Here is a 14,613-nt window from a genome sequence, read left to right as displayed (position 1 = left end):
AAAGTTCTGCTTGCCAGCCTAGTTAGCTTAGTTGGTAGTGCGTCTGCCTTGTAAGCGCTAGGCCGCGGGTTCGATTCCCGCCCAGGGCGGATTTTATCCTGCTGGGATACTGTTCGTTCTCGGAACGGCTGGCTTTCTCCTATCCTGTCTTCCTTCTCTCTTCGATTTCGGGACGATAAGACCATAGCAGTTACCTGCGCTTTCAGATCGACAGATCGTTGCGTGTGTACTACACACACTACCAAATGTCTCCCGACGCATTCTTCTAACCTGCGCTTTCGACAGATCGTTGCGTGTGTACGCGATATGTGCGTAAAATTCTCTTGTTTAGATTTGAAATTTGAGCAAATATCGTGAAACAACCTGCCTCGATGGTGTAGTGATCAAGACGCTTGCCTGGTAAACAGGAGGGCGTGAGTTCAATGCCAGTCGAGGTATGGAATTTTATCCTCGAAATAATTTGAGAATTTGAAAACAATCGGTAATAGTAGTAGCCCACTGCTGGAGTAAAGGGACTTTTCAGTCCTATGCGAGCAGTATAAATGAGGACTATTATTATTAACCTGGACTTTCGATAGATCGTTGAGCGTGTACGCGACTTTCGTTCAAATTTCTCTTGTTGAGACCTGAAATTTGAGCAAATATCGTGTACACAAGCAATGATCCGTCGAAAGACTAGGGTGGAAGACCATCACGGTGGTAGACATATCGTGTGTACCTTGCTTAAAGCCGATTCTATACATAATCTATCCCCATACACACTATCTCGGGTCTGTATCTTATCCATAAGATTATGATCATCCTAGGTTTAACCTATGAAATCCTAAACAAAAACCTGTGCTCTGCCTGCAGGCTGCGTTATCTTCAGCTCTGGAACGGTACCCTTCTGTTGTAAAATTATAATCAAGCCATAGTGATGGTAAACCTTGTAGTCAAGCACCTTTAGAAGATATACACATGATAATTCATATTACCTATTTTATATTCTGAGAAACCCAAACTGTATCCCTAGTACCTATGTACGATACACTTTTGGGTGCAATAGTCCTACAGACTGGACTCCGCACACGGGAATTTCGTCAGACAAGACCCCAATTTCAATGTAATGTAATGTATGATACACAGATGACTGTTAATTCTTATAGGTACATTGTATTACTATCTCTGATGAACATGAGTATTCCTAGTATATGTAACCATGTACATATTATGATTTTATCTATGAGAGGAAAAATAATAACTCGGATTGGCCTGACGCACTGCCGAGCGCTCCCATTTTGACGGTAAATGGGACCCATCTCTACCACACTCCCTAATTAGCTAATTACTCAACATTAAAAGGCAAATATTAAACTAAATATAAAATTCGGTACCTACCTAGGTATGTTGTTACAAAAATTTCAAAGAATGGGATTAAAACCAAAAGCTGAAAATACTGAGCCGGATAATGATGTTAATGAGAAGAATCACAAGGACTACCCTGTAATTCGATCAATCAGTGTTCAACAGGCGAGCAACACCCCAAGATGGAACAACCCAGTATGTCTTTACGAATTCTCGGGAGTTGTGCGTTCACGAGTTGTACGTTCTACTTCTAAGTTCTAAGGTCTTATCGTCCCGAAATCGAAGAGAGAAGGAAGACAGGATGGGGAAAAACCAGCCGTTCTGAGACGTACCTTATCCCTTCAGGATAAAATCCGGCCTGGGCGGGAATCGAACCCTCAACCTAGGGCTTACAAGGCAGACGCTCTCCCCACCAAGCAAAATAGGCTGGCGAACTTGTGAAAGCACAACCCGCGGGAATTTAACATACACGAATGTTCTCATGATTTTGGTATGTGTGACGATGTGACCTATAAGGTGGGTTTTGTCAGGAATGATCTCAGGAGGATGTTGTTGGATTTTTTTATTATTATTATTCTTAGGTGTTATTTAACGTGGCAGAATTCTCAGAAATGAGCTCTTCCACCCAACCACAGCTCTTCTACCCATTGGAAATGTTGTATTGTTTCATTGGTGTTGGTAACACCAGGGTAGAATATTCCTTTAATGCTTTGGTATAAATGTCCCTTGCTTCTTTTCCAATATCTACGGTGTAGACTGTAGACTGTTTCCCTACTAATTTTCAGTAATCTTACGTTATCTTCTACACTTACTTCTTCTATGATTCCCTTTGACTCTTTATTTTGAGGCAAGTACCTCTGCAAGTCTTCCTACTGTCTAGTGTTGCACCACTTTGTCTGGCAGTCTGACGGTTTTCAACACTTTTGTGATACCCTCATGTCATTCAATATCACCAATGTGTCTTCCCACCTTCCCAGGCATCAACTTCTAAATCGATGTTGTTCTAAGGGTAACTTGATAGGTCTGTTGATTTTAGACAGTTTTTTGAGAGCTCCACGTCATTCAATGTCAAAAATGTATCTTCCTCCTAAACTGTCTTATTTTTCTTTATGAAACATTGCATTCTTGTCTAATTTGTCTTGGCGATTATGTGTGGACACTTGTAGACAACCTCTTGATCTCAGAGCAACACCCCAAGATGGAACAACCCAGTATGTCTTTACGAATTCTCGGGAGTTGTGCGTTCACGAGTTGTACGTTCTACTTCTAAGGTCTTATCGTCCCGAAATCGAAGAGAGAAGGAAGACAGGATGGGAAAAAAAAACAGCAGTTCCGAGACGTACCTTATCCCTTCAGGATAAAATCCGGCCTGGGCGGGAATCGAACCCTCGACCTAGGGCTTACAAGGCAGACGCTCTCCTCACCGAGCAAACTAGGCTGGCGAACTTGTGAAAGCACAACCCGCGGGAATTCGGCAACCCGAGTTCGCGAATCTGGGATTCACTATGTGTACCCAGCATTATCGAACAAAAGAAACTTTTCAAAAGGGTTCATAGTGGGAACTGTAACTGCTAAGGTTTTATCGTCCCCAAATTGAACAGAGAAGGAAGACGGGATAGGAGAAAGCCCGCATGAACATTATCCGTTCCGGATAAAATCCGCCCTGGGCGGGAATCGAACTCCCGGCCTAGAACGAAACTTTCTCAAATAGATTCACATGACTCGCCGAGGTTCTAGAGATGGATACACCCAGGTTTGACAAGGTTACATCACGTTCTGCGTTTGGATGTTCACGGTGCAATGAGCATGACATGTCATCAACATCAAGTCAAATTGGCATTGCATCACTGACCACTAGGTCAATTGAGTTCCAGTGCCATCTTACTATTGCCACTGACTCGCGGGAATTCGGCAACCCGAGTTCGCGAATGTGGGATTCACTATGTGTACCCAGCATTATCGAACAAAAGAAACTTTTCAAAAGGGTCCATAGTGGAAACTGTAACTGCTAAGGTTTTATCGTCCCCAAATTGAACAGAGAAGGAAGACAGGATAGGAGAAAGCCCGCATGAACATTATCCGTTCCGGATAAAATCCGCCCTGGGCGGGAATCGAACTCCCGGTCTAGAACGAAACTTTCTCACATAACGGTGCAATGAGCATGACATGTCATCAACATCAAGTCAAATTGGCATTGCATCACCGACCACTAGGTCAATTGAGTTCCAGTGCCATCATGCTATTGCCACTGACTTGCCAATGTGTGAAATGTCACTTTGGTCATCTTATTCTTAGAAGTCAGATATTAATACCTGTTATGTTTTGATAAATAAACTTCAATTCAATTCAAATGAATTTGATAGAGCATTAATAATTAAATTCAATCGAAATTGATTGGATAGATAGAGCATTTGTATACCTGACACCTGGCGGTGCAATGAGCATGACATGTCATCAACATCAAGTCAAATTGGCATTGCATCACCGACCACTAGGTCAATTGAGTTCCAGTGCCATCTCGCTATTGCCACTGACTTGTCAATGTGTGAAATGTCACTTTGGTCATCTTATTCTTAGAAGTCAGATATTAATACCTGTTATGTTTTGATAAATGAACTTCAATTCAATTCAAATGAATTTGATAGAGCATTAATAATTAAATTCAATCGAAATTGATCGGATAGATAGAGCATTTGTATACCTGACACCTGATGAGCACACACAAACTACCTGATGTAGACCTGACAGGTACGACTGAAGAGCTCCGTCTATCAGGTCTACCTGATACCTGATGAGCACACACACTATGGTGTACCTGTCGTCAGATCTACCTGATAGTGAGTGGCTGGCCTGATACTTTGATATCGGCGAAATTTCTAGTCTGTCTTCGTCCCATAATTCTTGCAAAACTGTCTAGTGTTGCACCACTTTGTCTGGCAGTCTGACGGTTTTCAACACTTTTGTGATACCCTCATGTCATTCAATATCACCAATGTGTCTTCCCACCTTCCCAGGCATCAACTTCTCAATCGATGTTGTTCTAAGAGTAACTTGATATTCGGGTCTGTTGATTTTAGACAGTTTTTTGATAGCCCCACGTCATTCAATGTCAAAAATGTATCTTCCTCTTAAACTGTCTTAATTTTCCTTAAGAAACATTGCATTCTTGTCTAATTTTGTTATTCAAGTTTTGTAGCGTATTTTGCAAAACAATAAATTGAAAGTGCTTACAGAGTTATCTATTTGTCTGTAGATGACAGATACTTACCACCTACTTAATCATAACTAACTACAAGACAAATATTATGATTAATTCCATGAAAACATAAAAAAAGAGAGAAAACAAATGGGATGCAGGTTAGTCAACAACATGTGCCGTACCCCAAAAATACGCTGAATAATTTCAGCAACAGAAAATTTTGCCACCCACCTACCTACTCAGTACCTACTTTTGTAGGTTTAGGAATCTAGATTCTACATAATGTCTAATTTGTCTTATCAGTTATGTGCGGACACTTTTAGACAACCTCTTGATCTCTTAATTATCTGAGTCACCAAAACGAGGACGAACAAGATTGAGAGCAGTGTCTGACAAAATCTTAAAAATGTCATCTTCAAAACTAGACTGCTTACCGAACCTACTTACTAGACTCATCAGCAAAAAGAATCGTATTAGTTTTCCAATCTAATATTAATGTGTTATCCTTTCTGGTATCAGTTATTTGTGTTCCTATGTACATCTACTAATATTTTCCTTTCCAATATTTTCCTTTACCAACCCTGGTAAGTCGTGATAAAAGGGTAGGGTAGCCTCATTTCAGTTCCTTATATATCATCGGAAATGGATGCCCTATTTATGCATTTACTTACTGTTTGTTGGATCTATAGTAGATGTTTATATTTCTTCTTAGGTAGGGCAGCTTCCTGTCTTCTATTTTCATCCAGTGTTTCAATAACCTAATGGTCTGTTTTTTTCTACCTCATAAAATGCATTAAAAATCCCAATAATTATTATTTACTCACTCCTTGATACTGGGTCTAGATACTTTTATTATTTGGGTATTTGACTTGGGAAGTCATTGAGACTTTCTTTAATATCCGGAATGGAACCACTTGAAATTTAACGGAGGGGGTGGATACGGATACTATCGTGTAAGTCAACCGTTACGTTGAGATCCTGTCCAGATGTTATTTCTAGTCGAAGAAATACTCGTAGATTAGGTATTCCTATAGGAACAGTTAGACAAGTGAGTGTTTTGATATGCCCTGCTTTCAATAGCGTTAGTCTTAACTTACAAGCGTAGTAGTAATACTTCCAGGGACTATGAGACCTTAGCAGTGAATCCCTATCAAACCTCTTGACAAATACTTCTACAAAACTCTTCTACACTTCAGAAACTAATTCAACATTCTGTTTTTGTCTGTTTCAGATTCTATAGAAACCAGAAGACCACAAATCAAAAATGACTCTGACAAGAAACACAATCATCAAAATCATCGAATTGGTAAGTTCTAGTTGTAATTGTAACCCTTAATTCTATTATTTCTTCTTTCTTTTCAAAACTTTCCAAAGTATTACCTACACAGTTCAGTTTTTGTTCATTTAATTATTTTTCAAACTTGAAAACATATTCCACAGATCAGTGTCAGCAACAAAATAACAAGTACGAAGTGAAATTTCGTATAAGTTCTACCAAAGTTCATCATGGAATTCTCCAAGTTTGTCTCGTATTAGACTGTTTTCCTTGCTTGTAGTTCGTTCTTGTAGATTCCATCTCAATGTCTCATTTATTCCTATCTTTGGGGATCTGAATCGTACGTGGTATGATGTCATCTTTGCTGATGGCAGTCAAGTTGATATAGGTGTGGCCAAATTATATGCTTGGCTTCAACCTTACATGTTTCTCTAATGTTCTTTGGAGTGTGGCGTATGAATTTCTTTATTTCTCTAAGGTTGAATTGTGTGGAGTTTTGCCTGAACGGAGGTAGAGGTAGAGAAATGTACAACATACGAGTACTCATTGGTACTTCATAACAGAATAAATGAACAACTTATGAACAAATATAAGAGGAAAATATGAATCTACTTTATTGAAGACGTGTTCAGAGAGGTTTCAAAGACGATGGAAGGGAAAGAGGAAAATCATCTCGCAAGAAAGAAATAAAGATAAGAAATACAATAAAATATTAGGAACCTGTCAAGTTGCTTCCGATTTTCTCGTTTTCCCGTGACAAATAAAACCGTTTTGTTCATAGCTTCATAGGTTCCTTTCGAATACTTTATCAATAAATCATTGATGCCTCGGTGGTGTATTGGTGAAGGCATTAAACAGGAGGGACCGGTTAGCCAAAAAAGTTTTAGTCAAAGACCAGAGTACCAGACAGTTTCGTCGGGTCCAACCTAAAGATCGCCTCAGTAATTCATTAAATCATAATCAACAGCCTAACAGAAAATGACAACATTGTACTGGGACATATCAGCAGAATCAGATCAGTATTAGTGATTTGTCTGTAGATGACAGATACTACTTACTACCTAATCATAACTAACTACAAGACAAATATTATGATTAATTCCATGAAAACATAGACAAGAGAGAGAGAAAAAAAAGGGATGCAGGTTAGTCAACAACAGGCCGTACCCCAAAAATACGCTGAATAATTTCAGCAACAGAAAATTTTGCAAAGTATTGCCACCCACCTACCTACTCAGTACCTACTTTTGTAGGTTTAGGAATCTAGATTCTACATATTATGTACGTGTACCGTGGGTGTAAAGCTTTAAAGAATACAAGAATGTGACCAGAGTACCAGACAGTTTCGTCGGGTCCAACCTAAAGATCGCCTCAGTAATTCATTAAATCATAATCAACAGCCTAACAGAAAATAACAACATTGTACTGTGACATATCATCAGAATCAGTATTAGTGCACATATAGGGATACGCCACGACATTGAGCTGTCATCTATGATTAATATTTTCTACATTCTTACTAGAATAGTCATTATAGTCACTGGCAAGTCATCGGGCTTGCAGTCTTCCATACTAACATTATTGACCTAATTAGTGAAATCGGTAGATCACCAAACCAGCGGCGATAGCACGTTGGACGGAGGGTAAAACCCCGTCACTAAAACTTTTAGTGTCAGCTCCCATGGCGTAGTGGTCAGTCTTGGTTCCATTAGTTCCAGGAATTCCATCTTTTCCCGGCAGACCATCTTTGCCTGGTATTCCATCCATTCCATTTCTACCGGGAATCCCGTCCAGTCCCGGTTCTCCCGGAAGTCCGTCCCTCCCATCTAACCCTATTCGTCCTGAAAATATCCAAAATATTGACTTGTAAGTTTTACTTTATTGAACCTTGTTCATGGAGTAAAGTAATCAAGTTTTAAATACTATTCAAAGAACAGTGCTAGAAAACACATGAGATTTTATTCCAGTGAGAATTGAGTCAATTGATTAATGTAGTCTTACTAGCTATGGTTTATTAGGGTGCTAATGCCTAGCACATTCAACTTAACAATACGCATTGTCATTATTATTAGACCAGTTTATTAGTTGGTCTCGTAACAACAATGAAATTAATTAAGACACATTTGACTTTGATTGGATACTATTTTAAGAAGAGTAAGAATACTCTCAGTTCCAATACAATTAGGGTAAATAAATCATGAGTAATGAACGGCTCTAAATTGGTCTCACGAAGCTGAAGTCATCTCTAAATCTAAGACAAAGCTCTGCCAGGAGTTAAGCCATGGATTCCCGGCTCTCTTGCCTTGTTTGATGTGTAGGACTTTCTAGTAGTTGTTGTTTTCAAATGCTCGGAGTTGACTATTAGGTCATTTTAAATCCCAAAGATTTCTAGTAGCCAAAGATTTATAAGTAAAAGTAATCCCAAAGATTTATAAGTAATGCTTTATTTAGACTGTCAGCTTTGAACAAGATGTTCCATTATACAATTTTTCATGAAGTATTTTTCCATATAATACCTATACCAAGTCTCTGTAGTCTATTCATAGCATGCCCTGTACTCTAACCATAGTATGACCTGATATGACTGTGCTGATAGCACGTCCTATGTCACGTCGGTCATGCACTTCCAATACCTGTAGCATGCCCTGTACTCTACCCATAGTATGCCCCTGTACGCATACCTTACTATGCTAGCATGTCAAGGCCAACTTTGTTTTTATTATTCCCATCAGCTCAATCTTTTCATCTTCCTCCATAGTTGGCCTCAAGGTCAAACCTATTTTGCTCAAAACCAGTTTCCAGTTCTGATGCATTTCATTTCGTGTGTCTACTTTAGGGTTTTTATTTACATGGTTGGTTTCCACTGGATTTTTCCTTTCTCGTCAGGTATTTTATGTTGTTTGATTGTTTGGGGGAAATGTATACCAGTTATTGTCTGAATTACTCTCTTTTTGTTGTTTTACTAAAGTTTCATGTGATTAACTGGTGTGTTTGGTTTGGTATTACGTTTTAGGTGTCTTTGTTCTTGATTTTTTCTTTTGGATTGTTTCTAATAGTTTCGACACATGTATTTTTTCAGGATTTACCTATTATCTTCTTTTTTTTCGTAATTGTCTCAATGTTCTTGCTAACCTTATGCTAATAATTGTCTCAATGTTCTTGCTAACCTTATGTTCAACGAATTTAACGACCTTCAAAGACTTCTTATTGTTACCAATGTTACCTGTGATAAAGTCCAACCCTAGCTGAAGCTCAAGACGTGATGTGTCACCTTTCAAAGTATGATTTGCCAAAATGTCTCGATCACTTTATTCCATTCGAGGTCGATTGATCCGGGATTGCCAACTCGCATACCCCATGCTAAGTTACAGAAACTTTGCCATTACCACAGCATTTATTACAAAGACCTTATCAAAGCAATAAAATTAATAAAAGTGCTAGGCAAAAAACTAGCATGGAATTTGAAGTACATTTCGTTACAAATACAAACAGGTATTTCTTTTACAAATTGCCCAATGGATTGTTGTTTTAAATCGGTAGAGAATTAAATACCTATGGAATATCTAAAATGTATAGGTAGATAATTATTAATTATGTACATTTGGGTGACATCATCATATCATACATACCTATCCAATGTGGTTCAATAGGAATTTACCCTTTTGCATATGATTGTGTAACACCTGTATTGGCTAGTTGTTGATTAGTAGTTACGAATATATCCATATTTGGAATCAGGTTGACTTGGAAGCTCTAGAGACCGACACATGATGGCTTGATCTCATAATTATCTGAGTCACCAAAACGAGGACGAAGTATTTACAAGATTGAGAGCAGTTTCTGACAAAATCTTGAAAATGTCATCTTCAAAACTAGACTACTTAACAAACCTACTTACTAGACTCATTAGCAAAAAGAATCGTATTGGTTTTCCAATCTAATATTAATGTGTTGTCTTTTCTGGTATCAGTTATTTGTGTTCCTATGTACATCTACTAATATTTTCCTTTCCAATATCAGTTGGCGAAAAGGTACTTTACCAAACCTTGTAAGTTGTGATAAAAGGGTAGGGTAGGGGCTCATTTCAGTTCCTTCCATTGTATCATCGGAAATGGCTGCCCTATTCATGTATTTACTTACTGTTTGTTGGTTCTATAGTAGATGTTTATATTTTTTCTTAGGTAGGGCAGCTTCCTGTCTTCTATTTTCATCCAGTGTTTCAATTACCTAATGGTCTGTTTTTGTCTACCTCATAAAATGCATTAAAAATCCCAATAATTATTATTTACTCACTCCTTGATACTGGGTCTAGATACTTTTATTATTTGGGTATTTGACTTGGGAAGTCATTGAGACTTTAATATCCGGAATGGAACCACTTGAAATTTAACGGAGGGGGTGGATACGGATACTATCGTGTAAGTCAACCGTTACGTTGAGATCCTGTCCAGATGTTATTTCTAGTCGAAGGAATATTCGTAGTTCGTAGATTAGGTATTCCTATAGGAACAGTTAGACAAGTGAGTGTTTTGATATGCCCTGCTTTCAATAGCGTTAGTCTTAACTTACAAGCGTAGTAGTAATACTTTCAGGGACTATGCGACCTTAGCAGTGAATCCCTATCAAACCTCTTGGGCAAATACTTACAATACAAAACTCTTCTACACTTCAGAAACTAATTCAACATTCTGTTTTTGTCTGTTTCAGATTCCATAGAAACCAGAAGACCACAAATCAAAAATGACTTTGACAAGAAACACAATCATCAAAATCATCGAATTGGTAAGTTCTAGTTGTAAGGGTTACACCCTTAATTCTATTCTTTCTTCTTTCTTTTCAAAACTTTCCAAAGTATTACCTACACAGTTCAGTTTTTGTTCATTTAATTATTTTTCAAACTTGAAAACATATTCCACAGATCAGTGTCAGCAATAAAATAACAAGTACGAAGTGAAATTTCGTAAAAGTTCTACCAAAGTTCATCATGGAATTCTCCAAGTTTGCCTAATATGCCTACTAGAGCTAGATTCTTGGTTTGAAGTGGAAACAGAAGAATTATTTCGTTTTGAGAAGTTGTTGATTGTTATTCAAGTTTTGTAGCGTATTTTGCAAAACAATAAATTGAAAGTGCTTACAGAGTTATCTATTTGTCTGTGTTGATATAGGTGTGGCCAAATTATATGCTTGGCTTCAACCTTACATGTTTCTCTAATGTTCTTTGGAGTGTGGCGTATGAATTTCTTAATTTCTCTAAGGTTGAATTGTGTGGAGTTTTGCCTGAACGGAGGTAGAGGTAGAGAAATGTACAACAGACGAGTACTCATTGGTACTTCATAACAGAATAAATGAACAACTTATGAACAAATATAAGAGGAAAATATGAATCTAACTTTATTGAAGACGTGTTCAGAGAGGTTTCAAAGACGATGAAAGGGAAAGAGGAAAATCATCTCGCAAGAAAGAAATAAAGATAAGAAATACAATAAAATATTAGGAACCTGTCAACTTGCTTCCGATTTTCTCGTTTTCCCGTGACAGATAAAACCGTTTTGTTCATAAACAAAATATGAGTCAAGTGGCAGCTAGAATCGACATGCCTGAGTAGCCACAGAGTGACTGGGTCATCACGGGGAAGCGCTTTTCTTGAGAATTTGAAAATCTACGAAAAGATTGCCAAGAATTCCAAAAAATATTTATTTCATTTTGTAAATAAAAGAAAGAGTGTTGAATAATACCAACATTATAGGAGCACCACGTAAGTATACTATGGGTATTTTTCTCACACGGTACTCCATTTGAGATATTTTTTAATATTGAAACCATTGATTGAATTCTTGTTGGATGAACTTCTGATAAATGGTATAGGTATTAGGTACCCACCTATTCTTAAAGCAAATGGTTCCACGGATGACGGATGAAACCATGATGGATTTGAACTTTGAATACTAGGTATGTATCACTCAATCGTCATTTCCAATAAATAATCAAGAGAATTTGGTGAGAGGTGCATGAAACAACTTGAATTCTATTTCACTAGGTATAGTATTCGAATCCAGACAACTCACCAAAACATCTAAACATTCACCTAAAACTCATATCTATTAAATACTAAAGAAAAAAAAAATTGAATAACAGCACTCGTCATTGATTCCAAATAATCCTCCTATGATAAAATAATGTGTCACGCATATCAAACCAAATAGCCGCTCTGATACTTGATCCTAACAAGGCATTCAATACAATCAATGGAAAACTCATAGGTAAGGATTCACCTTGGATTATCAAGTGACAAGGCGGAAAGTTTCTCTGAAATTGGAAGATTTGAAGCAATCAATAGAGAGAGAAAAATTCCGTTTAATTGATTAATTAAAAAGAGAGTAACAATTCATTGCCGCATATAGTGCTGGAGAATTGGAGGTTCGACTGATAAATTTTATCATATCGTTAAGACGCAAAACAATGGGATTGATAAAATTTTGATCATAGAGGGAGATATTGTAAAAAGTATTGCCGATAAATCATTAACCATTCTGACAGTATTTAATATCTAAAACCGTTTCACAAAGATATATTTGCTTACTCGTGTTAAGAAAGAAAAAATTAATAAAGAAAGAGGGTATGGAAGAAGAAGAAGAAAAGGAGGAGAAACAAGAAGGCAAAGAATAACAAGCAAAACAATAAGGCTAGGAAGAACAAGCAAAAGAAGAAGTCAAAGAATTCGACCAATGCCAATGGAGAATAAGAACAACTATTGTAAGAAAAGTTAATGGAAACAATTGGCACAGTTTTTGACGATGCCTTCAACAATGTTCTCGGAGATTCCAATTGTTAAGCTGCTTGCATCTATTCGTTTTTTTTTTACATTTATTATAAGAGGGGACTGACATCTTAGGTCTTTGCCCCTATTTTCCAGTTTTCTTTCGACTTTCTTCTCAGTAAAACTATCTAGTCCTACGTTCTCCTCTGTAGAATAATGAGCTATAAAGCATTCACTATTCCATCTGTAGCACGCCCTATTGTGCATTTTGTCTGTGTACTCTACCCATAATATGACCTGTACTGAGATATAAGTACCTACCTTATTTTATTACCTACCTGCTGTTCCATAAACACTGCACTATCCTATGTAACACTGGCCATGTGTCTGGTCTGTTAGTCTGTTTTACTTCTAGCTGGTAGGTTACTATACGTAAGTAATGCTTTATTTAGACTGTCAGCTTTGAACAAGATGTTCCATTATACAATTTTTTATGAAGTATTTTTCCATATAATACCTATACCAAGTCTCTGTAGTCTATTCATAGCATGCCCTGTACTCTAACCATAGTATGACCTGATATGACTGTGCTGATAGCACGTCCTATGTCACGTCGGTCATGCACTTCCAATACCTGTAGCATGCCCTGTACTCTACCCATAGTATGCCCCTGTACGCATACCTTACTATGCTAGCATGTCAAGGCCAACTTTGTTTTTATTATTCCCATCAGCTCAATCTTTTCATCTTCCTCCATAGTTGGCCTCAAGGTCAAACCTATTTTGCTCAAAACCAGTTTCCAGTTCTGATGCATTTCATTTCGTGTGTCTACTTTAGGGTTTTTATTTACATGGTTGGTTTCCACTGGATTTTTCCTTTCTCGTCAATTATTTTATGTTGTTTGATTGTTTGGGGGAAATGTATACCAGTTATTGTCTGAATTACTCTCTTTTTGTTGTTTTACTAAAGTTTTGTTGTTTTTGCTCTCTTTTTGTTGTGATTGACTGGTGTGTTTGGTTTGGTATTACGTTTTAGGTGTCTTTGTTCTTGATTTTTTCTTTTTTGTTTTGGATTGTTTCTAATAGTTTCGACACATGTATTTTTTCAGAATTTACCTATTATCTTCTTTTTTTTTCGTAATTGTCTCAATGTTCTTGCTGACCTTATGCTAATTGTCTCAATGTTCTTGCTAACGTTATGTTCAACGAATTTAACGACCTTCAAAGACTTGTTATTGTTACCAATGTCTCACCAATTTTAAGCAACGTTCCACGTGGTTGGTACCATCTGGGCAATTTCCCGGCCCCACTCAGGCTGGGTGCAGTTAATGCGTGAGTAGGCGGATAGCTTGTCATGGCGGATAGCAGAATAGAGGGTAAAATCCCCAGTCCTTCTCTAGAACAGGCAATTCCCCTTTTGGATGGTTCTTTTCTGCTTAATTCTGTCCAAGTGTTCAACTTAATGGTAAATGGGAGGACTGAACAGTGAAACTTGATAGTGCTAATCCCCAGTCCTTCTCTAGAACAGGCAATTCCCCTTTTGGATGGTTCTTAATAAACTCAACCAGCATTACCCTGTATTCATTTACAATGCTTACATATTGCACTCTAGGATCTATTATCGTCTTTCTGACAGCCTCGATCTTTTGAACCTCTCTGATTGGAGATGATTTGTGATAGTATTTCAGAGACGTAATTATTGATTTTATCGTATGACTCTGATTTCATACACAGAAGTGTTTTGAATAAGTGATAATACCAAGACGGAAATAAATTCCTTTTGTCTCTTAATCCGTACGAAAAATGACTCACTTTTTTTTCACTTTCTTTGCGCATATTATCAGAATATAAGGTATATCACTTATCAGCAGCCTAAAATTATATCATTCTCAATTTCTCACTTTACTTACGCTATCAGTTCGAGAGATTTCCACAGTTATTGAGAACATTGTTTGAGGGTTACGAAATTTGCACACTTGCACTCATTGGCTCATTTCCTAAACGAAGTGCAGTAAAAGTGCCACTGACATAGTTTGCA

General features: G+C 37.5%; 1 protein-coding gene across 4 annotated transcripts in view; it reads left to right on the top strand.

Moving 5' to 3' along the window:
• The window catches only part of LOC113467860, a 56,400-nt gene that overhangs the window by 30,507 nt on the left and 11,280 nt on the right, over positions 1-14,613 (top strand). For 2 of the 4 annotated variants that reach the window (XM_026824311.1, XM_026824309.1), the window contains exon 2: positions 5,775-5,849. In XM_026824311.1, the coding sequence (XP_026680112.1) occupies positions 5,808-5,849 (42 nt within the window). In that variant the 5' untranslated portion in view covers positions 5,775-5,807. Of the gene's footprint in view, positions 1-5,774; positions 5,850-10,526; positions 10,602-14,613 lie in introns of all 4 variants that reach the window. The other 2 variants (XM_026824310.1, XM_026824308.1) reach the window with 1 other exon arrangement.

This window comes from Diaphorina citri, unplaced genomic scaffold, assembly GCF_000475195.1.
Source record: "Diaphorina citri unplaced genomic scaffold, Diaci psyllid genome assembly version 1.1 scaffold570, whole genome shotgun sequence".
In the NCBI taxonomy this organism is placed as follows: domain Eukaryota; kingdom Metazoa; phylum Arthropoda; class Insecta; order Hemiptera; family Psyllidae; genus Diaphorina; species Diaphorina citri.
The sequence above is the reverse complement of the archived record's forward strand: the minus strand, read 5'-3'. Positions and strand labels throughout refer to the sequence as shown.